At 40.4% G+C, this 24683-nt stretch overlaps 2 protein-coding genes and 1 non-coding gene across 3 annotated transcripts in view; 2 read left to right on the top strand and 1 right to left on the bottom strand.

Annotated features, from left to right (window-relative positions):
* Haus6 (HAUS augmin like complex subunit 6) overlaps positions 1-20788 on the top strand; it is a 41028-nt gene extending 20240 nt beyond the window's left edge. The window contains exons 12-17 of the mRNA XM_038333582.1: positions 2449-2530; positions 8206-8272; positions 9917-10102; positions 13330-13465; positions 14893-15867; positions 16824-20788. Of these exons, the coding sequence (XP_038189510.1) occupies positions 2449-2530; positions 8206-8272; positions 9917-10102; positions 13330-13465; positions 14893-15867; positions 16824-16864 (1487 nt within the window). The 3' untranslated portion in view covers positions 16865-20788. The remainder of the gene's footprint in view (positions 1-2448; positions 2531-8205; positions 8273-9916; positions 10103-13329; positions 13466-14892; positions 15868-16823) is intronic.
* LOC119818133 lies at positions 8001-8131 on the top strand. Its single transcript, XR_005286042.1, has one exon.
* A 1862-nt stretch (positions 20789-22650) lies between the features above and the next one.
* Rraga (Ras related GTP binding A) lies at positions 22651-24243 on the bottom strand. The gene has a single exon (XM_038333583.1). It carries the CDS (start codon positions 23988-23990, stop codon positions 23049-23051), a length of 942 nt encoding a protein of 313 aa, XP_038189511.1. The 5' UTR covers positions 23991-24243; the 3' UTR covers positions 22651-23048.
* Positions 24244-24683: the final 440 nt, after the last annotated feature.

Below are 24683 nucleotides of genomic sequence, written 5' to 3' on the forward strand. Positions count from 1 at the left end.
ACAGACATGTGGGTGCTGGGAATTGAACCTGGGTCCTCTGGAAGAGCAGCCAGTGCTCTTATAACCACAGAGCCATCTCTCCAGCCCTGGATTTAGCTTTTTTTTTTTTTTTTTTAAGATTTATTTCTTGTGTGTACAGTATTCTTCATGTATGCTTGCAGGCCATACATGAAGAAGGCACCAGATCTCATTACAGATGGTTGTGAGCCACCATGTGGTTGCTGGGAATTGAACTCAGGACCTTTGGAAGAGCAAGCAGTGCTCTTAACCACTGAGCCATCTCTCCAGCCCTGAACTTAGCTTTTAAGTGCTGGGATTATGAGTATGAGCCACCACCTTTTGGTTATAAACTTTTTTGTTTGCCAGACAGGTAAGTTGTAGTTCTGTCTACCAGTAACAGGTGATATTTATAGTTTTGTGTAGTTTGTTTTTATGGTGTTCTACTAGTTTTGTGATATTTGCATTTGCTCTTATTTGGGGAATGTTTTGTGATTCCATTATAATCAATAGGTATAGAGGGTTTTGAAAAGGCTGGGTTGGAGCCTGGCAGTGGTGGCACACCCCTTTCATCCCAGCACTTGTGAGGCAGTAGCAGGGGATCTCTGAGTTTGAGGTCAGCCTTGTCTACAGAGTGAGTTCCAGGACAGCCAGGGCTACACAGAGAAACCTGTGTTGGAAATCAAAACAAAACAAATAAGAAAGGTTGAGTTTGTATACTATGCATACTACTATAAGACGAAGAGAGAACCTTTATATAGCATTTGCGTTGGCTTATGGAGTGATACCTTGGCTAAATGTTCAAATATGGAAAGGCTTAGGTGTTATGTGTTGAAAATGGAGGGGTTCCTGCAATATCACATCTGTAATGTAACGAGGATTTGATTTTTCCATCCTTCTTGCTGGTGTTTATCTCCTCCTCAGTACCATAAGCCATGCTCTTGTAAATGCAATCTGTACCTTATCTTCTTGGTGCCTTTCCACTGCTTTCCACTCTCAACGGGACTGGTGTATATCTGCATCCTCCTTGCACACTTCCGGTCTGCTGCTGTAGCAGTAGAACAACGCTTCAGTCACCACTGTCCCACACTGATGCTTGTGTCAAAGTTCTCTTAGTTTTTGCTGTGTTAGTATGGTAGTTGTTGTAGGAGGCCGCCTAGACTCCTGAAATAATCACACAGAAACCATATTATTTAAGTCAGTGCTTGGCTATACGTATTGCTAGCTAGCTTTTACATCTTTGGTTAACCCATTTCTATTTTATATTTTACCTTGAGGCTCGTGGCCTACTGGCAACGTTCCAGCTGGCCGCTCGTGTCTTTACCTCTGGCAGCTCCATGGCGTCTCCTGACTCTGTCTTCTCTCAGCATTCAGTTTAGTTTTCCCACCTAGCTCTACTCTGCCCTATCATAGACCAAGGCAGCTTCTTTATATGTGTTGCTTTTATTGGTTAATGAATATGGAATGACTTCCCACACCTAGTAGTGACATAGTTTTTAATGAGAGGATGGTGAAAAAAAGTGTGGCTGATTGATGTCACAAGCACATTGAAATATGCTGAGTACCTTTTGTTTTTCCTTGCTTAATATTGTTAGTACATGATTTATTCACTCAAAAATGAAACATGGTTATATAACACCTCCTCCTTTTTTTTTTTTTTTTTGTTTCAAAACAGGTTTTCCGTAGCCCTAGCTGGCCTCAAACTCTCTGTATAGTAGAAGCTCTTGAATTACTTTGAATCACCTGCCTTTATGTGCTGGGCTTGTAGAAGTACAGAACCATGCTTGACTACATCAGTTGTTTTACAAAAGCTTGCTACCAGACAATCTGTTACTTTTTTATTACTTTGTCTTAACAATTTGTTCCATCAGACTTGTGGGAGTTAGTTTTCTCCTCATGTGGGTTTAGGGGAGCTAATTCAGGTGTCAGGATTGGTGGCTTGTGCCCTACCTGCTGAGCCAACTATCTTACCTATCTTAGATAGTTTTTTTTTTAAACTTTGCTGTGTGATGCCTTGGGGTGTGAGTATGGAGCAAGGTCTCTTGTTGCTTTTTTGCAGTTCTTCACGGCCAGTTGACCTGCAATCCCTCAGTTTCTCTGCCTCTGCCTCCTGTTTTCTGTAGGGGTCCTGAGGTTATAGGTACACTATGGCTTGGGCTCTAGGGGGTTGAGCTCAAGCTGTCGGTTTCTGTGGCAAAGTTGTTTTTACCAACTGAGCTATCCCCTTGGCTCCTTACTTGTGTTTATATTATCTTTCTGTTTGCCTCCATTTAGAAGCTTTTCTAAACAATTGGTCATGAATTCAATGATAGAGCACTTGTGTAACATTAACAAAGGGTGCGTTCAGACGTTGGTTTCAGGGGAAAGTATAGATGTTCTACCATTTCTAGAGGTCCTTGAATATTAGAATACATAAATATAACTAAAAGAATACTTTTTACACTTCCGTAGATACACATAAAGAACATAACCAAGAAAATGGTAATGGAAGAGAAGCTGATACCCTAGGAGGTGTGTGTGATCTAGCCAACAGGTAAAGCTTTTGATTTTCATACTATTGATTTGAATCTCATCTTAAGCCAGTTTACAACTTTCTGTACTGTAGAATACTGTGTGATTTCTTCCTCTCAACTAGACAGTATTTTTACTGCAGACCCACGTTTGCAGAAGACATTCAGTACTTGCTGTGCCTGGGCATTTCTTCCCTCTTATATTTATCTGAATATTGGATTACATTATGGGGATTGTCTGATTTTTGAAGAAAGTATAGGTTTGGAAATTGCAGAAGATAAGTTTGGGAATTTTGCCCTTTCCTTTATGTGTGTACTATTTTTGAATCACTCTTAGCTATTGAATCTAAACTTTTGGGGCATTTGAGGTCATCCGGTTTGGTGTGGAACAGACTAGTGCTTTCTGTTGCAGTGGCTGAGTCTGACTTAGCTTTCAGTTGGTCTGTGTTTTCTGTCTTTTTTTTCTATTTTTCTTTTGAAGTTTTTTTGAGACAGGGATTTTATCTGTGTAACTTTTGGCTGTCCTGGCACTCGCTTGTTGACCAGATTAGTCTTGAGCTCACGAAGATCTGCCGGCTTCTGCCTCCTGAGTGCTGGGATTAAAGGCGTGTGCCCCCAACCTCTGACGATTCATCTTTTCCTTCTTTAGCCTGCACAGCTTGCTGTTTCCATCTGTTTTATAAAAGTTTCTTTTTAATTTATGTTTTATTATGTTTACAATGTTTACATTGCCTGCATGTAAGTGTGTAAGTGTACCGAGTGCATGCCTGGTGCCCTTGGCCAGAAGAGGGTGTCAGATTCCCTGGAACTAAAGTTATAGTTGTCTGCATTGTAGGTACTAATAACCAAACACTCTGCAAGAACAGCAGTGCTCTTAGTAGGTGAGTCATCTCTCTGGCCCATATATTGAAGTTTTGTTTATGTATACAGTGTTCTGCCTGCATGTATGCCTGCAGGCCAGAAAAGAGGCCACCAGATCTCCTTATGGATGGTTGTGAACCACCATGTGATTGCTGGGAATTGAACTTAGGACATCTGAAAGAGCAGGCAGTGCTCTTAACTGCTGAGCCATCTCTCCAGCACCAACGTTTTTTTTTTTTTGTTGTTGTTGTTTGTTTTTTGTTTTTGTTTTTGTTTTCCCCCTTATCTTTTTTTGCTTGTTTGCTTGAGGCAGGGTCTCACTGTGTAGTTCTGACTCTCCTGGAATATAAGCTGATCTGCCTGTCTCTGTGTCCTTAGTGTTAGTATTAAAGGTCTGCACCACTATGTTGGGCTTATACTGAAGTTTTTGATATTTTATAAATAGTTAACATTCTTTAGAAAAAATATTAGAAGATACCTGATTTACTCTAATACCAACTTTAATATGAAAAACCTAAGCTCATTTCATTACCACTTCCTTCAGGAATTCTATTTTCTTTATTGCCTGTTTTCTGTTATCCCATTTTAGCTCTTATAGTCAGTGGCTGGTGACCAGTGAGATACCTTAGTGGACAAAGGTATTTACTACCAAGCTTGAGGACATGAGTTCAGTCCTGACCCTTCAGACTCACATAGTGGAAAGAGGGAACTGACTCCCCCAAGTTGTTCACTGACTTCCACATGTATGCTGTGAAATGCACAACCTCACCACCGTTAATTAAAACATAAAGCAAAAAATGCCTCTTAAATATATGTAATCTGCATATTTTTATTGCAATTAAGAATTATTATGTAACAGGGAAACAGATATACTGAACAGATAGCTGTATTTATGTGTACATGTGTAGTGCATGCTTGTGAAAGCATGTATGTGTGCAGTGTGTACACCTATGCATGTGTGCTAATGCGGAGACCAAAGCATTACTAGGTGTCGTCTGTTACTCCAGCCTTATGTTTTGAGACAGTCTCAAATGTGAACCTGGATTTCACAAATTAGCTAGGTTGGGTGGCTAGTGAGCCTTTGTGGTCCTTCTCTCTCTGACTCAAGGACTATAGGTTTGGGCTGCCATGTCTGACTTTTTATGTGGTTCTGAACTCCAGCTTGTGCAGGAAGCACATGAACATCTCTCCAGCCCTTGTATTGTCTTTTACACTTATTTTTTTTCTGTGTGGATGAATGATTGCACGTATGTGAGGTTAGAGTGACAACCTGTGTGAGCTGCTTTATTCCTTCTAAGAGTTGTTCCAGGGATCAAACTGAGGTGGTCAGGCTTGGCAACAAGTGGCTTTATTTGCTGAGCCATCTTGCCACTCCCCATCTAGTTTTTTTAAGTTTTGATTTTAGTAATTTTAGTTATGTGTATGGGTATGTGCACATGAGTGCAAGCGCCTGTGGAGTTCAGAGGAGAGTGTCAGATCCCCTGGAGCTGGAGGTTCAGGTGGTTGGGAGCTGCCCAGTGTGTATGCTAGGAATTGAGCTTGGGTCCTCCTCAGGATTAGTACTGCTGTTATGTTTGGGGCTATTGCCCAGTACCACTGTGTATTATTTGTAAGTATATTTTTAGGCCTTTCACATACATGTATCCTCACAGATAATCAAAGCACCCAAAGTCCTAATGCTGGTTTTGATTAGAGTAAGCTGATAGAGATAGCATTGTACTCAGTATTCAGTAGTAGTAGGTCGTTCCTTTGCTGTTGTAAACACTCTCATTATAGTGATTTTTACAAAATTTCTAATGTATAGTGGTAATGATGTTTTTTGATTTATTTACTTTTTGATATTTTTAATTTTTAAATTGCTAGCCTGCAATTTTCTGTGTATATCAGACTGCCCTTGAATTCAGAGTTCTGCTTTTTGCTTCCTGGGATAAAAGGCATGTGCCACCACACCCAGTATTTCTCAACTCTTAATCTCTATGTTTTCTTCTCTTCTTATTTTTTAGGAAAGAAAAAAAAAAAAAACCAGCCCCCCCCCCCCCCCCGGCTGTGCTGGTGCACGCCTTTTATCCCAGCACTGGGAGGTAGAAGCAGGTGTATCTCTGAGTTTGAGGCCATCTGGTCCACAGAGTGAGTGTCAGGACAGCCAGGGCTACACAGAGAAATCCTGTCTAAAAAAACAAGCAAAACCCAAAAAACCCCACAAAACCCTAAATTCTAGTCTTTCTTTTTTAAAAGTTACATATATTTTTAATTAGAACATATTAACTGTATAATGTTTTTTATATATTCATATATCATCCTTAAAATATTTTTATTAATTCTTTCAGAATTTAGTACAGTGTGTTTTGATCTTATTCACCACCCTCTCCCCATCTCATTTTGGATCAACCCTACCTCCTTAGCCCTCAACTTCAATGCTCCTCTTCCTCCAGTTGCTGGGGATGTTGTACCTATTACTAATTAGTTTCAGATTATTTTATTATTATTGTTATTATTATTATTGTGTATGTGTATGATGTAGGGGGTGGTGTGCACATGTGGAGGTCAGAGAAGTTTTGGGGATTGGTCTCTCTTCCAGGGTGGGTTCAGGAATTGAGCTCAGGCCTCCAGTTTTGCACAGCAGGTGCTTTAACCTGCTTGTCATAACTCCACCTCCTTAGAAGATTGATTTAATCTACCCGTCATAACTCCACCTCCTTAGAAGATTTATTTCATACTTATGTAGTATGTATATGCACGTTGGTGCCTGAGGAAGTCAGAACAGGGTGTCAGATTCTTCCATCTGCCTATACACATGTTTGGAACTGAACTTGGGTCTTCTAGAAGAGCAACAAATGCTCTTAACCACTGTGCTGTCTCTCTGGGCACCACCCCACTTTCAAAAAAAAAAAAAAAAAACCAGAAAGAAAGAAACAAAAACTCAGTCCTGTCAGAGCTCTAAGTATAGAGCCTGGAACTGAAGACCCTAGGAGGAAAACCCACCAGATTAATTAGCAAAGCTGTTCAATTTGTGTTCTGTCCTGAAAAGTAAGCAAAGTGCTTACACATGCCAGTGCTTCCCCCCTTCTTTTGATTTTAGAATTTAAAAGATCTTTTGAAGTTAAGACAAGAGTTACTTATAGGCCAGGCTGGCCTCAAACTTGCTGTTTAGGAAGGAGAGTTTTTCTGATTTTCTTTTAAAGAAAGTTTAGTATTTATGTGTGTAACTTATGAGTTCTTGCACTTGCCATTGTGTGCACATGGACCATGGCACACGTGAGGTTTAGAGGATAGCTGACCTTCTGGGTCTCTTTCCACCTTTATATGGGTCCTGGGGATCAAACTCAGCTTATCAAGCTTGCATTGTGAGATATCAGCTGCTTTTTCCACGGGAGCCATATTACTGGCCTGACCTTGACCCTCCTGTCTTAAACTGCAGTTTTAGAATTACAGGCACATGCCATCATGATACCCTTTTATGGGGCGTGCAAATATTCTGCCAACCTTATCCACGTTCAGCCATATCCCAGAGTTAAAGTGTAAATAAATTGTTTTATAATTAACATGAAAAGGTAACATGACATTTTAATGTTTGTGCAGAGGAGCAGGGGAATATAAAACACTAAGGCATAAGCAGAATGGAGAACACTAAAACACTAAACAAACAGTTTCATTATATATAACAGTTGTTATAGAGCAAGATTCACAGGATAAACTGATTTTGGACAGGAAATATCAAGTCTTTTTGTTAAAAAATTTTGATTTGCAAAATTAAAATTTTTTTAAAAAATTTATTTATTATGTATACAATATTCAGTCTGTGTGTATGCCTGCAGGCCAGAAGAGGGCACCAGACCCCATTACAGATGGTTGTGAGCCACTATGTGGTTGCTGGGAATTGAACTCAGGAAGAGCAGGCAATCTCTGAGCCATCTCTCCAGCCCCAAAATTAAAAATTTTATGATAGTGAAGAATCTCTGTACATGGGAAGGAGAACTTGAAATGGGTTAATAGTGTACAGATTACTATTTTTATTATTAAGACTTGCACTAAATGAACATACATATTTTAATTACTATATCGTATTTTATGGCTAGGAAAGGGATCAGAATAAAAGAGTATTTATTTGTTTTGTTTTGTTTTTCAAGACAGGGTTTCTCTGTAGCTTTGGAGCCTATCCTGGAACTAGTTCTTGTAGACCAGGCTGACCTCGAATTCACAGAGATCCACCTGCTGTTTCCTCCCAAGTTCTGGGATTAAAGGCGTGCACCAACACCGCCCAGCAGGAAAAATATTTATTATTATGTTGTGTGTGGTGGGAGCACAAATGTGTCTCTGTGCAAAAGTTAGAGGATAACTTTTGAGAGTCTATTCTGCTCTGCCGTGGGATCTGGGGATTAAGTTCAGGTGCTAGGTTGTTTGCCACCGAGCTGTCTGATATTACAGGTGTGTGATACCATGTCTGCTTAAAGGAATATTAAAGTCTCTGCTACTGTGAAATTGTATTAATATATTGAGGACTTTGTAATAATGAAATTCTAGTTAGTTGAATTTGTTTTTTAAGTTGTATTGAAATTGTTGTGTGCCAACTCAGTTAACCATGTAAAAATATTATTGATGTAGAAGATACAAAGAGAGAAAGTTTGAGTTAGTTGGGAGAATGATACACAAATTGGGCAGAAGTACTGCTCTAATTGTCACTAGACCTCCCTAAAATAAATTGCCTTTCGATGACCAGGACGAATTGAGTGAAATCGTCATGGACAGATACGAGGCAGACAGTCTGTTAGATATTCAGATTCATCAAGTTATGGAGTGCCTCCTACTTATAACCTGGACTTGCTGTCTTTTCTTTCAGTCCTGTGCCTTCCCCCTTACAATGTGCCTCATCATCAGATACAAACAGTATCACACTACTTGAAAAGGTATCTTGTAAAACAATTTTCATTTTTATTGTTAATTTGTTGTAAGACTCTGTAGGTGGAGTTTCTCTGTGTCTCAGCAGCTGGTCCCAAATAAACATACAGAAACTTATTATTAATTATAAATACTCAGCCAATAACTCAGGCTTCCTACTAGCTAATTCTTACTACGTAACCCATATTTCTTTTTTTTCCTATTTAGTTTTTATTTCTAAACAAATCTTTTCTCATTTTACATATTAATCCCAGTTCCCACTCCCTCCCCTTCTGCTCCCACCACCTTCCCCCCATTCCACACTCCATCTACTCAGAGAGGGTGAGACTTCCCATGGGAGTCAACAAAGTCTGGCACATCACTTTGAGGCAGGGACAAGGCCCTCCCTGCTACATCTAGGCTGAGAAAGGTATCCCTCCAAAGAGAATGGGCTCCAATAAGCCAGTTCAAGCAATAAGGATAAATCCTGGTTCCACTGCCAGTGGTCCCAACGACTGTACAAGACACACAATCGTCACTCATTTCAGAGGGCCCAGTTTGGTCCTATGCAGGTTCCCTGCTGTTAGTCTGGAGTCAGTGAGCTCCCACTAGCTCAGGTCATCTGTTTCTGTGGGATTTCCCATCATGGTCTTGACCCCTTTGCTCCTCCCTATTTTCAACTGGACTCAGGGAGCTCAGCCAAATGCTTGGCTGTGAATCTCTGCATCTGCTTTCTTCAGTTGCTGGATGGGGAGGTTATATGATGGTAATTAACGTAGTCCTTAATCTGATTATAGGGGAAGACCAGTTCAGGCCCTCTCTCCTCTAATGTGGACTCTTGGAAATTTCCCTAGTGCCAGGTTTCTAGCTAGCCCCATAATGGTTCTGTCAATCTAGATATCTCTTTCCTTCTCTGTTAGTTCTACCTTGTGGCTCATGGCTTGTTAACCTCATTTTCTACACATCCTGCTTTCTCTGCATCTGGCTTGCCACTTATCTAATTCCACCCTTCTTCCCCTGAAAGCATTCTCTCTCTCCCGAAAAGCTTGCCTAACCATTGGCCAATCAGCTTTTTTATTAACAAAGAGAGCAATACATATTTAGAATGTACAAAGATTGTTCCACAGCAAGACATGGCCTCGCTAATTGACCCAGGCTCTTGTCTTGAACTAACTGTGTAGCCCAGGCCAATTTTGAACTCATGACAATTCTCTTGCCTCAGTTGCCCACATATTGGGATTACATAGTTGTCTAATGCCTGGCTTTAAAAACAGTTTTGATTAATTGTGAATATAATTTATAATAATATAATAAAATTGTGATTTATAATAAAATTATTTTTGGTGACATAACAATTACATTTAAAGTTTTTCCCTCCTGTTTTTGTATTTTTTTTATTCTCTTGCCAAATAAGAATGTGAAATTGTTTCTTTACAATAGTATTGTCTGTTGCCAGTGTGATGATACACTCCTGAGATCCTGAGCTTTGGAGGCTGAAGCATAAGTGTCTCTAGGGGAGGCTATCTTGGGCTACACTGCAGTTCCAAGTTAGCCTGGCTACTCAATAAGACCCTGTCTCAAAAAGTAAAACATCCCTACTTTTAACCCATGAATCTGGAGTGAAGATAACAAAATCACCATGATCATTAAGGTTATAATTTATATCTTTTCAGGATCCAAATATGAGAACCCCCAAAGACAAAAACATAATGACTTATAAGAAAGTACCAGACTCTGATGTGGAAAACCCTCCTTTATCAGACATTGCAAAGAATACACAGAAGAATGTATTCAGAGGGTCTCTGCCCGTGAAAAAGAGCGATCCATTCCAGAAGGAACAAGATCATCTAGCAGAAGAGGTTAGAAGAAGGTTATTGATAAATATACTTACGTTTTTGTTATTTTCTTTTTCTTTTTTAAATTTTTTTCAAGACAGGATTTCTCTGTGTAGCCTTGGCTGTCCTGAAATTAACTCTGTAGATCAGGCTGGCCTTATACTCAGGGATCTGCCCGCCTCTGCCTCTGCTGGGATAAAAGGTGTGTGCCACCACTGCCTGGCTTCATTCTTCATTTCTGGTATTTTCTAAGTTGTATTGGAATCAGAAATGGAGTACACTTGTTGAGTAATGGGGTAATTTGAAGTTAAGGAAGTCACAGATAATAAAAATGAACGCTAGGGTCTGGAGTGATTGTTCAGTAGTTAAGAGCATAACACTGTTCATTCTTGCAGAGGACCCGAGTTCTGTTCCCAGCACCCATATTGGGTGGCTCACAACTGCTTATAACTCAAGATCAAGTGAATTTGTTGTTTTCTTTTGACCTCTTCAGCCACTGCACTCATGGACATGCACATAAAACACATAATTTAAAATAATCTTAGCCGGGCGGTGGTGGCGAACGCCTTTAGTCCCAGCACTTGGGAGGCAGAGGCAGACGGATCTCTGTGAGTTCGAGGCCAGCCTGGTCTACAAGAGCTAGTTCCAGGACAGGCTCCAAAGCCACAGAAAAACTCTGTCTCGAAAAACCAAAAAAAAAAAAAAAAAAAAAAAAATAATAATAATCTTAATAAAAATTAAGGCTAAAATAAAATTAGCCTTTTTTGGGGTGGGGGTTGTTCTGTTTTGTTTTTTTGGAGACAGGGTTTCTCTGTATAATAGCTCTGGCTGTCCTGGAACTCACTTTGTAGGTTAGGCTGGCCTCTAGCTCACCGAGATCTGCCTGCCTCTGCCTCCTGAGTGCTGGGATTAAAGGTGTGCACCACCACCACCCGGCTTCAAATCAACCTCCTTAGAAAAGCAAAAGTAGATTTCTTATAAACCTATTTAGTTAAGATTGAGGTTATTATTTACTTCCCATTCTGTAAATATTAGTCAATGTATAAACGTACATGTTCGGTAGTTAATGGATAAAACCATTGCATAAAATGTTAGGTAAATGTCTTCAATGATTATAGTCATTTGAATACTTTGTGTTTCTTGGCTTTTTTTAAATATAAAAACTAAGATTGTGTAATACTATTGAGTGCAATTTTTGTTAACTTTGCTTTAGAAATATTTTCAAAGTGACTAAAGATGTATCAATTCATTGACTTTGAAAGGTTCTTTTTAGTTTAATTCTTTTTGTATTTGTTTACATGTATGTATGTGCATCATGTGTATGCTTGGTGCCAGAGAAGGCCAGAAGAGGATGTTGGACCCCTTAGAACTGGAGTTAGATGATGTGAACCACCATGTGGGTGCTGTGAGCTGAACCCAGGCCTCTGTAAGAGCAATACATTCTCTTAGTTTCTGAGCCATTTCTCTAGCCCTTGATTTTTTTAAAAAATTATTTTAATATTTAAAATATTTTTTAATTTTTTTGTGTGAATGTTTTACCTGCATGTACATATTGCATCACATATGTGCAGTGTCTGCAGAAGTCAGAAGAGGGTGTTAGATCCCTGGAGGTAGAGTTACTACTGATGGTTGTGAGCCAAACCTAGGTCCTCTGCAGGAGCAACTGCTCTTGACTGCTGAGTCATCTCTCTGGCTCCCTTAGTTTGTTTTTTTTTTTTTTTTTTTTAAATAGAAAAAGTTCTTTTGTGTGTGTGTGTGTGTGTATTACACAAATGTGAAGGTAGAGGACAACTTGGAGAAGTTGGTTCTCTCTTTCTACCATGGGTCCCTGGAATCAAACTCAGGTCATTGTAGCAATGTTTTTTATTATGTCAGGTGACTTGATCAGTACCCACGGGTCAGTTTATACAAATTAAATTCTCAGGCTTTTCACTGTTGCTGTCTTGATTGTTTTATAATTTAACATTATTTGAATTAATATTTGATTAAGCAGTCTTAGCATATGACAGTTTATTTCCAAGTGACTTAAAAATAGGCTTTATTAAAGACTGCATTAATTTGGTTTTAGCATCTCCTTGTCAGTCTGACCCTACTAAATAGGCACTGTACAGTATCAGAGAATGGAATTAATGCCAACTATTCTATTTGTAGCATGAGGCCAAATTCATGGTTTCTAAATGCTTCTAAGTTTCTAATATTCTGTTGATTCTCTTTATTGACTACACCAAAAAGATGATCAGTTCTTTTAAAAATGGAATTCCCTAGTTATGGAAAGTAATGCATATTTTTAGTTTAATAGAATTTAGATTGCTCTAGGGAAATGGAGACAGAAAGTTCAGGAATTCAAGGTCATTCTCTGCTAAATAATGAGTTCCATGCAACCCTAGGCTACATGTCTCAAAAAGCAAAACAAAATAAAAAAATATGGGCCTGAGAGATGGCCCAGTGGTTAAGATCACTTGTTGCTTGTCCGGAGGACCCAAGTTTGATTTCTAGCATCCCCATTTTGACTCAGTCACCCATAACCCCAATTTGAGGGGATCCAACAGGGTACATATACTTGTGTGCAGGCAAAAACATTCATACACATAAAAGTAAATAAATTTAAAAAAATTAGAAAAAACCCCAAAATACAATAAAAATATTAACAATGGAATAGGGTGGGATAGAAGAAGAGAATCCTAAAATCTCGTGACACTGAAAATAAAATGAATATTCATTTATTTAGTGGTTTGAGACAGAATCTTTTCATAGCCCTAGCTAACCTTGAATTCATGATGATGGTTTTCCCGTCTCTGTCTCTGAAATGCTGGGATTACAGCTAAGTTCCAAAACACAAAGAAACCCTGTTTTAAAAAACAAAAATCAAAACCCAAAATCTTTCTGAGTATAAAACTTTTCTCCCTCCCCTAACACACACTCTCTCACAGGGTTTTACTATGTAGCTCTCTCTGGCTGTCCTGTAACTTACTCTGTAGAACAGGCTGACCTTGAATTCAAATCTATCTGCCTGTGTCCTGAGTGCTGGGGTTAAGGCGTTCATGACTGCACCTTGTTAAATTTAGTTTGTGTTTCATCTTGCATCATGATGGTACCTGGACTATCTGCAGCATGTCAGGGAGCTTCCTTACTGTCTAATCTGTCATCTGTAGTGATGAACTGCCGGCTTTGATGTGCTCACAGTTCCTCCTGGAGTTTTGTTTCATACTTTTGTCTGGGCTTGGTCATTTTCTTTTTCTTTTCTGTTGCAGGTTGCCAGAGTAGTTCTGTCTGATTCGCCACAGTTCTCTGAAGGAAAAGAAATAAAATTGGAGGAGCTGATTGACACTCTAATTTCTAATCCTTTCTTAACTAGGAAACAAATTCCACGAACTCCAGAAAACTTGAGTAAGTTATGCTTTTTTTTTTCCCCCTTTAGTTTTACGAGACAGGGTTTCTCTGTAGCTTTTGGAGCCTGTCCTGGAACTAGCTCTTGTAGACCAGGCCTGTCTCTGCCTCCCGAGTGCTGGGATTAAACGCATGTGTCACCACCACCCGGCGTAAGTTATGCTTTCTGTCCTGTTTTCCCTTCCTAAGACATTGCCACTGTCAGACTAATGATCTAAGACTGTTTCTGTATTTTTTGTTTTGTTGGCAATGACTTTTATTCTGATATGATGAAATTTTATTGAAGTATTCAGTGTGATCACTCATGTTCATACAACAGTCATTCCTCAGTAATCTTGTGACTTCAGTGTACCTACACAGAAGCATACTCAGTCTTGGTATTCTAGTTTTGTTTTAATGTGTTACTTGGCTATTTTTCTGCAAAATATTTTATTTTACTTGAAAAAAAATTCTGGGGCCAGTTGAGCCATCTCTTACATAGTAAAAGGAGAGAATGAATCCCTGAAGTTGTGCTCTGACTCATACCTGCATCATAGCATGTGTACGTGCATACACACACATGTGCACACACACACACCCTCTGTCTACATAAATAAACCTGCATCATAGCATGTGTACGCGCATACACACACGTGCACACACACACACCCTCTGTCTATATAAATAAATTGGGTACGGGGATTATGTTTTTTAGTCAGCGGTCATATGCAACCATCACACTGCTTGCATAGATTTTTACCCTTTGGCAAAAATAATCATAGTGTCAAGTGTTTCCCCTAATACTTACAATTGGGTAGGCAGACGTCTGATACATATTTCTTTATTTAACCAATGTAGATCATGCGGGCTAAATGATTAAGACAGTTTCCTCTTTGCTGATATACTTCATATTGAAGTGAAACAGCCTAGGTTGGTGTTCTTCAGATGACACCCAGTGAAGTAAATAGGGTCCTGCAGTGTTTTGTTTTTTTTGTTTTTTTTTTTTGGTTTGTTTTTAAAGTTATATTTAACACAGCCTTGCTAATTTGTTGACACATTGTTAATAGCCATTTCCATGCTACAATGGAAGATTTGAGGAGTTGTGGGAGATCAAATAGTCAACAGAGATTAGATTAATAGCTAATCCTTTATCAAAAAAAGTAATTCCTCCCACTTCTGATATGGATGGACAAGAAAATAAATTTCTCATGTATGTAATCACATGTATCGCCTAGAGGTGTTAGTGTATTTTAGGAACAGCTGTTATTGTATGTACTGACTTGATTTGGGGCATTTGGAGATGAAGGTTTCTCATCATGCCAGCATGTGTATGGAACTTGGACTGAGGCAGTAGCTTTATTTTCAGCACTAGATTGAAGATTTTCATTGCATGTGTTTGGGAATATGTAAATAGTAAATTATGTTTTTTTTTCCACTACATTTATTAGTAACTGAAATTAGGAGCTCATGGAGAAAAGCTGTTGAAACTGAAGATGACAGAAGTTCAGATGCGATTCTAGTGTCTCCAGAGTCTTCGCTGGCATTGAAGAATCAGAGGGAACTAAGCATGGCTATTTTTTCTTCCGACTTTGATCAGTCCTATTTGCCTGAAGAAAAAGCTGTTTCAGATCAGCTCAAAAGTGTACCTCAAAAACCTTTGGTGACAAATCAGATCAGTGAACCCCCAACTCAGGACGAGTCAGACTCGATAAATAAGAAAATGCTTTGTGAGCAAGAGTTAGAGTGTGCAGCAACCAGACTTTCAGAAACCGGACAGATGGCGGCGTTTTCCCTTGCTGTGGGCAGTGGGATAGATGTGATGGATAAAAGAGAAGAGGACTCTGTTCGACTGTTGGACCACTCAGAAGCTTCCTGCAGTGAACCTTCCACATGTAAAACTCGGTTATGGGACCCTTTGCAGAGGCTGAGTGGTTTTGGAATATTACATGAAACTCTTCCAGAAGAAGCTGGCCACCTAAGTCTTAATAGCTCTACTAATTCAGAGAGCAATTTTAGACTGGATCCAAGTAGTTGTGTGTATTCTGATGATTTTCCAGATGATGTTGAAAAAAGACAAGCTCCTCCAGAAGTCGATTCCAGTTTTCAGGCTATTCTCAGTAGTTATGAGGCTTTGAAGAAATCCCTTAACAAAATAAGGAAAGAATCTCACCTGTCTAGTCCCAAGACACTTGAACAACACAAAGTAGAATTGAGCCCTGTAGCCAAAGACCTGCAAGCAGATGACACCCATAGTTTTTTGGGCACTCAGGATTTGTTTACTGACTACACAAAGCCATCTTCCCACATGTCCCTTGATGAAAGAACACAGTCTGTATCACCATTAACTAAAGTTTCTCTGGTGGAGCAAAAATTGAGGACTACATTACCATGTAGTCTCAGGGAATTTCTTCCTAACTTAAAAGGTAAGAGTTGCCCAGACCTGTGCGTACATCCTTGGTGAACCATTCTCTCAACTTTTTTTTTCCTTTCTAAGACAGAGTAGCATCGTACCTCTGGCTAACTCAGATTCACTGTATAGTTCAAGCTCAAATTTACCAAGTAGCCCAGGCTATTTTTAATCTCTTCTGTTCACTTACCTTTTCATAAATATAGTATAAAGTGAATGTTGCATGATCATGGTTGGTAATATGATAAATAAAATCTTTATACCTTCATCGAGGATAAGAGGAGTGATCCCTTGCTTTATGGGTACTTTCAGAATCCCTATGATTATATATATCCATGGAGAGAGACAGACAAATCTGTCTTTCAAAATATAATCATAGTGTCTGGGTAGGCAGAGTTCTACCTGTAGCAATAAGTTATTGAAGCCAAGTGTTCAGCACATTTTATTAATCACAGTTCTCCTATTTTCATGTTTTAAAAGTTGCATAATAAAGAATTAAGGGCTGGGGAGATGGCTCAGAGGTTGAGAACACTGACTGCTCTTTCAGAGGTCCTGAGTTCAATTCCCAGCAACCACAATGTGGCTCACAATTATCTGTAGTGAGATCTGGTGTCCTCTTCTGACCTGCAGGCAGACATGCAGACAGAACACTATATACATAATAAGTAAATAAATAGATCTTTAAAAGAAAAATAATTTAAACCCTATTTCAATATTTTAGAACAAATATATACCTTCCTTGCTTATCACTTTGATTTTCCCATGATAATTAAACACTGGGTTTTTGAAAAGTACTCTAGGAGAATTTTGGAGAAAAAGCATTTCAGTAGAAATGGTAATTTTATTTATTATTTATTAGTGAGTCTTGCACAAAGTGAGCCTTCTTGAAATCAAGAAATTTGCTACTACTTAGAATTGTTTCCACTTTCTTTGTAATGTTTATTTTCCTCCTTTAAAAAATCAATTTTGCAGAAGAAGAAATCTCAAGAGCCTTGAAGCAAGAGAATCTCTGATTTGACATGATGAAGCAATTTCCAGTTGATTTAGCTGTGATGCACTTAGACTGAAGCCTTGCCATCCAGCTGCAGCTCATTGAGACACTGGAAGTGTGACGCTCTTTCCAAGGTCAAAGGAGTTACGGATGCACTTCGGCTTCTTGTAATGTCTTTAGGCATTTAGGTCTTTTGAAATGTGATGTATTTAGATAGTTTGTGAGATTGTAAACAGGCTTAATGAATTCCAAGTATACTGATCCTGCAGCCTGATGTTGATGGATAAAACACATGTGATAAGACAGGACAGAATGAATTGAGAAAAGGGGAAAGGTAGAAGATGACCGGACATTTAAAGAACACTGTCAAACTGTATTATTTTGTCTACATAGATTGAGAATTTAATCCTAGTTTATATTTAACAAAAATATAAATGAAAAATTAACAAATCTGTTTACTCTTGTCTATGGGTGATATGGGGTGTTTGGGGGAAAGCAACAAGTTTTATGTTCCTGATCAGAATCTATTAAAGTTCCCTAATGCCTACCGAATATCCAAAAATAATTTGAGAGAAATGAACATGGATTTAAGTAATTGTGACATTTGTACACTTTGCCTTATTGTCACTGCTTCTGGCCCAGAAAAGGGTTTGTTTGTAACGTCCAGGGAATGAATACATGTGCCTGAAAAAGCGTGAGCAGAGAGGCGCTGAAAGGTTGATTTATCGCCTTCAGTTCCTTGTACTGTCTCAGTTTGTAACTGTCTAAATCCTGTCCACAAGTCCTCTAGGAAACGAGAGAGGAGAGAGGCCGGAGGAAAGAGTACTGGAAGCAGATGGGCTGAGTGGCAGAGGGACCGTGTAAGAGCTCCTGGGTCTCACGAATACAGCAAAGCAGGGACTGTAGGGAAGTCATTCAGTCGCCTGCTTTACAGACAACCTAGTATCTAAATTGTGAGTAGCATATTAGGTAAGAGGAGCATCTTGTCAGAGCCAAAGCCGAGTGTTTAATGTGCATGCTTATTTAACTTCATAGTTGAGATAGCAGGGTACCTAGCCTGCTGGCACTGAAGCTAGGAGGTAAAAGGCTGGAGCGGAGTGCAGGACCCAGCTGTACCAGGGTCATCTGAGATAGGTCCTAGAAATCTCAGATAGGATTCTCTGGTAATTTATGAGTTCTGAATGAGACTCCTGAATAGCGGGGGCTTCCTCCTGGACCCTAGCTTAGGCACTGACCATACCCAAAACACCTGTTTTCATTGAGAGATCCTTTATTAAGTGGGGAAGTTAAAGTGGCTGCTTTCTGATTCAGGCAGAAAACAGCAGCAAATGACCTTGCAGAGGCGAGTTTTAAAGAGGAGGAAAAGGGGAGAACTATGTTAGAATGGGCTAGGATGCGGTGGTAAAGGAGGTAGGGTATGAGGGAGAAGGAAGAGAACAAGGGGAAGCCGGGAGGAAGTGTTTGTCCCTCTGGAGACATAAAGAGGTGAAAGACATGGTGGATAAGTATGTGGTGGTTTATAAAGTTAAGGTGGGGGGAACCTGTGTTAGGATGAGATATTTTAGTTGGGCATGTTAATTAGGTGAACCAAAGGGGACTTCTGATTGCTGGATTTAATACTTCCATAGCTGGACCTTGGTAGTAGTCAGCCTCAGGAGGAGGAAGTAGCCAAATAAGGAAATAGATCTTGGTGATTAGCTTTAGGAATGTAAACTTTTTAGCAAGGCAGAGGGAATGGGAGAGAAGGGCAAGGCCTGCCACTGCCAAATGTTGAGTGGGCTCATGTCTTTTCATGTTCAACAGTTTTCTGCTGAGAGGGTATGATTCATATTAGCCCTGAGGTACCTTTAAGAAACGGTATGCTATTATATGTGTATTGCTCTAGGAGCCCTTCATTATGAGAGTCAAAAGATCAAATATCTGGATATATTTTACTTAGGAGTCACTGAAATTTACCTATGGTCTGCTGAGTGTTCCTGACATGCTTATTTCCATTTTAGCACCATGAACAAAATCTTTATTCTAGTTTTCCCAAACTGATTATAACTTAATGCTTTTGGCATCTTTCCATCCTGTATCTCCTGAAGTTCCCTTAGACGATAATAAGGAATTTGATCATGTGCTTGCTTAGAAGCCCTTGATGATTTATTGTAGTTCTAGAATAGGGTTCTAATTTAAAGACAGCTCTACTTAGAATCTTCTTCTTTCTTCCCCTGGGATCTTCTGGAGTACTTCCCTTGCTCTTCTAGCTCACCTCAGTTCTTTATTTTGACTTGAAAAATTTAATAACCTTTAATCATACCAGTTAGTTATTTTTTAAATTCTGTTTCCATGTGTGTGGATGTTTGCCTGCATGTCTGTCTGTATACCACTTTAGTGTCTTGTCCCCAGGGAGGCCTGCAGCAGGAATCAGATCCCCTGGGACTTGAGTTACAGGCTGTTATTAGCTTCCATGTAATTGCTAGGACTTGAACTTGAATCTCCAGAGTAAACATCTCTCTAGTCAGTTATAGTTCCTTTTAAAGCTCAATACAACATTAAATCCTCTAATTAATAAACACTTTTGAGCTAGGCATGGTGGTAAATGCCTTTAATCCTTTGGCACTTGGGGGCAGAGACAGGCAGATCTCAGAATTACAGGCCAGACAAGTATACACAGCGAGTTTCAGAACAGCCAGGGCTACACAGAGATACCCTTGTCTCGATAAACCAAAAACAAAACAAAACAAAACAAAAAAAACAAAACCTACACAAACCTCTAATCCCAGCACTCAGCAGGCAGAGGCAATCAGATCTCTGAGTCTAGTCTACATAGTTCCAGGACATCCAGGGCTGCACAGTGAGACTTTTGTCTGGAAAACAAAGCTCAGAACAAATCACATTTCCACCTTGAAGTCTTAATTTGTTCTCCCCAGAACCATGGTCTGAGCCTTTTTTGAAGTGTGTTGTTTAACTTTGGTTGTGTTTTGTTTTGGTTGTGAGATGGGCTCTTGCTATTTTGTTCAGGTTAGTCTCACAGCAGTCCTGCCTCAGCCTCCCAAGTGCTGGAACTACAGATGTTTGCCTAGCTTTCACTTAGTATCTTCATTAGACACTTCCCCCAAATTGTACGTGATCTCTGGTCACAACATTTATATATAAACTTAGATCCCTACCTTTGTAACCTATGTAGATGTCTGTGGGGTAATGCATGTGCATACAAACACACATAAACACATATCCCATGGGTCACACTTCATTGGTGCAGATACTTAAGTATTGGAATTTTTTGTGCCTCTATGACAGAATAAAAGAAGGGGTAAATAAGTAGTCCCCCCACCCCCTCCACCCCCGGTTACAGAGTATACCTTGTTTTCTTCACAGAGATTAAAAAAACTGTGCAAATGGACTTCTATATTAAGTAAAACTTTAGATGCAAGTATGTCTCAATTATTATGGTGGAGGTGGGATCAAACCTATGAACCCTAAGGATGCACTCCCAGCCCCTGAAAATTAAATGTTTAAAGAGGGCAAGCATGTAATGTTGCTGAGCATGAAAAATGTTCCCAAGTGGGATAAAGAACAGTTTGAGAAGTTACAGACCATTTGGAGGGCAGGGATTAAGCTGAACAAAATATACTAAACAAGCATTTTGAATCCTTGACTTATTCTCAGCTATAAGGTATTACTTCTGTTTTATATAATGTATAAACAGGAATTCTTGAGACCTGTATAAAAGAAACTTATTTCTGTCTTAGTGCATTAAAAGAAAATGTGTTCAAGACATTTTGTTTAATGTGTGAAGACAGTATGAAGTTCAATACCTGGTTCTCTAAAGATCACCTTTTCCTTTATTCACTGAGAGCCTGCGAGTCCATGCTCTTAAGTGGAAACTGTCTGCACCCTAAGAATTATTTATTAAATGTGTTCTACATACTACTGTCTAGAATAAATATTCAGTGTTTTACCACCTGTCTGGAATTCTCTTTATTTCAAAAAGAATTATGCCTTGAACACACCACTGATTTACCACATATAAAAGTACAACTTGGTCAAAATAATTTGAAAGGCTTGGTGATACAGGTAAGAGTATTTTGTTACTGGCATTTACTCCCTAGAATCTAGATTTACTACAACAGGTTTTTGTTGTTTGTTCTATTTCTATGTAGTCCTGGCTGGCCTGGAACTCCCTGTGTAGACCAGGGTGGCCTAAGTGAGTGACTGGTCCTTCTGCTTGCCTCTAAGTGCTGGGATTATATAAGGTGGTGACACCAGGCCCAGTTTCTACTAAACCATAAGTTTAGTAGGTAGGGAACCTGTCATCACACCTACTGCTAGTGTTTAGTAAATAATGTAAAAAGCTTAGAAACTTTAAAGCCCTATCACATGTACTGCCTCATTTGTAAAATAAGAAGGTCCAGGTTGATCGGAAGTCTCTGCTCTAAGAGACTACTTAAGCTTAGCCTTTAAGCTATTACTAGAACTGGCGTGGGGCAGTTTATATCTGTATTGTTTTTACCATACCTTATATGGTCAATGCATATTAGTAATGTCAGAGTGGCTCCTCACCAAGTAAGTGATTTGCTGGTCAGTATCATTTAATTTCCAGATAAATACAAATGGCAAAATACTAATTCTGGGGTCTTGGTTTCTTCAGTTTGTAAATTTGGAATTAACATGGACTAATCTGTACCTAAAATGACAGGAATGTTTTTTTTTTTCCTTTGAGGTAAGACTATAACCCAGGCTGTGCTTAAATTTATCATCCTACTTTAGCCTCCTGAATACTGGGATTACAGGGAATAAGCTGACGTTTAGCAAAAGCTAGGTTTTTATTTTTTGTTCTTTAAAACAACTTTTCTTCAGTAGTGGTAGAGGGGTCTATAGGAAGGTCTGGTCAGAAAGAATGCTGCTGTAAGGTTGTACCAGTTTCCTCATGTATTAGTGATAGAAGTAACCATCTCTCAGGTTGTGAGGATAAATTAAAATACATGGCATTGAAAGGGTTCAAGCTTAGCCAGTGTCACATGCTATAATTAGAGGAAGGGCCCAGTGGTCAAGGCTAACAAGGTGCACTATTCTGTATGTTCCCCTGTTAAACTTTTGGCAGTTCTGTTGTATTCTTATTGGGCCCACAAACAAGGGAAAAGGCACAGTGAAATGCCTTTGCTCAATTTAAAAGTAAAGGGTCAGAACTGGGATTTGAATCCAGGGCTTCATCAGCTAGACAAGTACTTTACCGTTGAGCTCTATCCCTAGCCTGAGAACATCTTGGGTTGGCAGGGAGGGGGTGGGGTGAGTCGGGGGGGTGTGGGGTCCTCATGTTTTCACTAACTAGTCTCAGACTTGATGACCTTGAACTCGCAATCCTGCCTTCACCTGGGATTATAGGCATGCAACACAACCCCGTTTTTATGTGCTGCTGGTATCTGGACCCAGGATCTTGTGCATTGCTAGGCAACTCATACACCAGTTGAGCTACATTATATAAATACCTAGTCCTTTAATACAATTTTTAATTAATTAAAAATGGCTGTTTGTGCCTGGTGATGGCAGAGGTCAGAAGATGGTGTTGGATCCCCCAGAACTGGAGTTACGGATGGATGTAAACTGCCATGTTGGTGCTCCGAGTCCTGCGAATTGAACTCAAGTATTCTGGAAGAGCAGACAGTGCTCTTAACCACTCCAGTCCCACAGCTACAGCTGCTACAAAGCACTGCCAGAGTGATGGAGGCCCAACTAGGAAAACGGGAAGTTTGCCAGCTAAACAATATTTGTGGATAATCAGAATCTTTACTATTAAGGACCTTCAAATTATTTCAAACAACATTTTAAATTGCTAATAAATGTTTATTCATGATTGAAACCGAGGACTTAGAAATACATTTTAATATCTTGCTGATAAAATAGTAACATCCCACCTTTGTAATCTGATAATACAGAAGATAACTACTTTAATATTCTTATCTATCATAACCAGGTAACCAGAACACGCACACAAATCCCCTACTTTAGTGTTACACCACACCAACTTTTCATAAAGGCCGTCTTGAAGCTCTACTGGGTAGCTGAGTAAATAGCGTCCAATGCAAAGAATAGGGAAGATATGGGAACCTAAGCACACGTTTCAAAGCTCACTTTTAAGCACACGACATGAATATCAAAAACAGGGGATGCAAAGAAAAGAAAGGTAATTCAGCATTTTACTAAAGAGCATTTGGCATTACTCAACGCATGAGGAGGCTGTGCTTGGGGCCATCTACTCTCTCTAGCTTCTCAAAGTGTTTCCTGGCATTACGAATGTTGATCAGAGTAGCTGCAGAAGGGATGGATGGATCTGACATGACCACCATCACATACGTGTTTGATGTGAAGATGTCGATGAAGGCAGCGAAGTTAGAATTCCTCACTTCCATGCTCTGGAAAGAAGCGGCCAATTTACTGCAGCTTAGCTTGAACTGCTTGATGATGTTGCTGATCTTCTCAAAGCGGTGCACATCTCGCTGCTCTTTGCACTGGTAGTGGGAAATCACCAAGAACGTAGCTCTCTCGAACAGCAGAACTTCATCAGCCTCAATAATCTGGGCGAAATTCCTGAGGTTCATCTCCAGCTGCTGAACGTTGGGGATCAGCTGATAGACGATGCTGGACCAGGCTTTGTAGAGCGTCTCATCCCAGATGGACGTTCGAAAACAAGCGCACTCCAGCGGGCGAGACAAACGCCTCAGGTCTTCCTCTCGCTCTTTAAAAATCAGGTCACGTTGATCTTCCTGAACCAGATCCATTTTGTGCACTAGGCAGAAGATTTTGGCGTCAGGTGAATTCTGGAGGATGGCTTCCAGACACGACTGGTAATAATGCATGTCTTTTTCCAGTTCGCGGCTCTCCACGTCAAACACGTATATCAGAACCTCCACGTTACGGAAGATGTTGTCCCGCTGGCTGGTGAAGTAATTTTCCATAAAGGTGTCCTGGCCGCCACAGTCCCACAGATTCAGCACCAGGTTCCCCAGGAATCGAACGTGGGAGTGCTCCACGTCGATGGTGGCGCCCAGGCGCCTGGTGTCGCGCGCGATATAATTCGCAAAGATGATCGACCTCATGCTGGTCTTCCCCGACCCGCTCTTCCCCATCAGCAGCACCTTTTTCTTCATGGCTGTATTGGGCATCACCTGCCGGCGTCGCCACGAACAGGGCCTGAGGCGCGGCCTAACGGCGGACCGACCGAGGACCGGAACGGCGGCTCCGGATGCCGGGACAGGAACCGCCGGACAGCGGGAGGCCGAGCGCGCGAGCTCCGGGCTGGAAAGACCGCGGCGAGGCGAGCGCTCAAGGAACAGCGCCGGAGGCAATGGCTACAGCCGCTGGAGCAAGCGAAAGCCGAGCAGTGATGCGCTCAGCTCCGGCCGGGCCGCCACCCACTTCCCGCCGGGCTCTCGCGAGAACTCCGAGTTCCTACCGCCACCCACTTCCGGTGGGGACATCGCGAGAATGTCGGCTGACCCCTGCTAGTTCGTGCGGTTCTGAGAAACTGCTTCTTAAAGGCAATCTGATCGTAGTGGAGAGGGGAGCCCCCACCGGCGTTTGTTCTGTTTAGGTTGCACTGGGGGTTGCAGGAGGGATCGAGAGAGCCTGGGAGGGAGAATGCTGCCCTCGCGTGGCCGAAAGCCCCATGGTCACCCCACGAGAGATGCTTTCAGACTTAAGCAGGCAGGTGGAGGCAAGGCCTAATTTGTCAGCCCACATAGGAACGACAAATGGAATCCAACATAAAGAGGCTGCGAGAAGCTAAGTAATTGCCCAGGACCGGGCCGTACCTTTACCAGAGACATCCCCATTTACTGGTTAGTCCCTTTTCTACT

This window comes from Arvicola amphibius, chromosome 6 (genome assembly GCF_903992535.2).
Source record: "Arvicola amphibius chromosome 6, mArvAmp1.2, whole genome shotgun sequence".
NCBI classification, from domain to species: domain Eukaryota; kingdom Metazoa; phylum Chordata; class Mammalia; order Rodentia; family Cricetidae; genus Arvicola; species Arvicola amphibius.

Excerpts from the sequence above, each read along its gene's own strand:
- Rraga (XM_038333583.1), bottom strand. The coding sequence starts at position 23,990 with ATGCCCAATACAGCCATGAAGAAAAAGGTGCTGCTGATGGGGAAGAGC.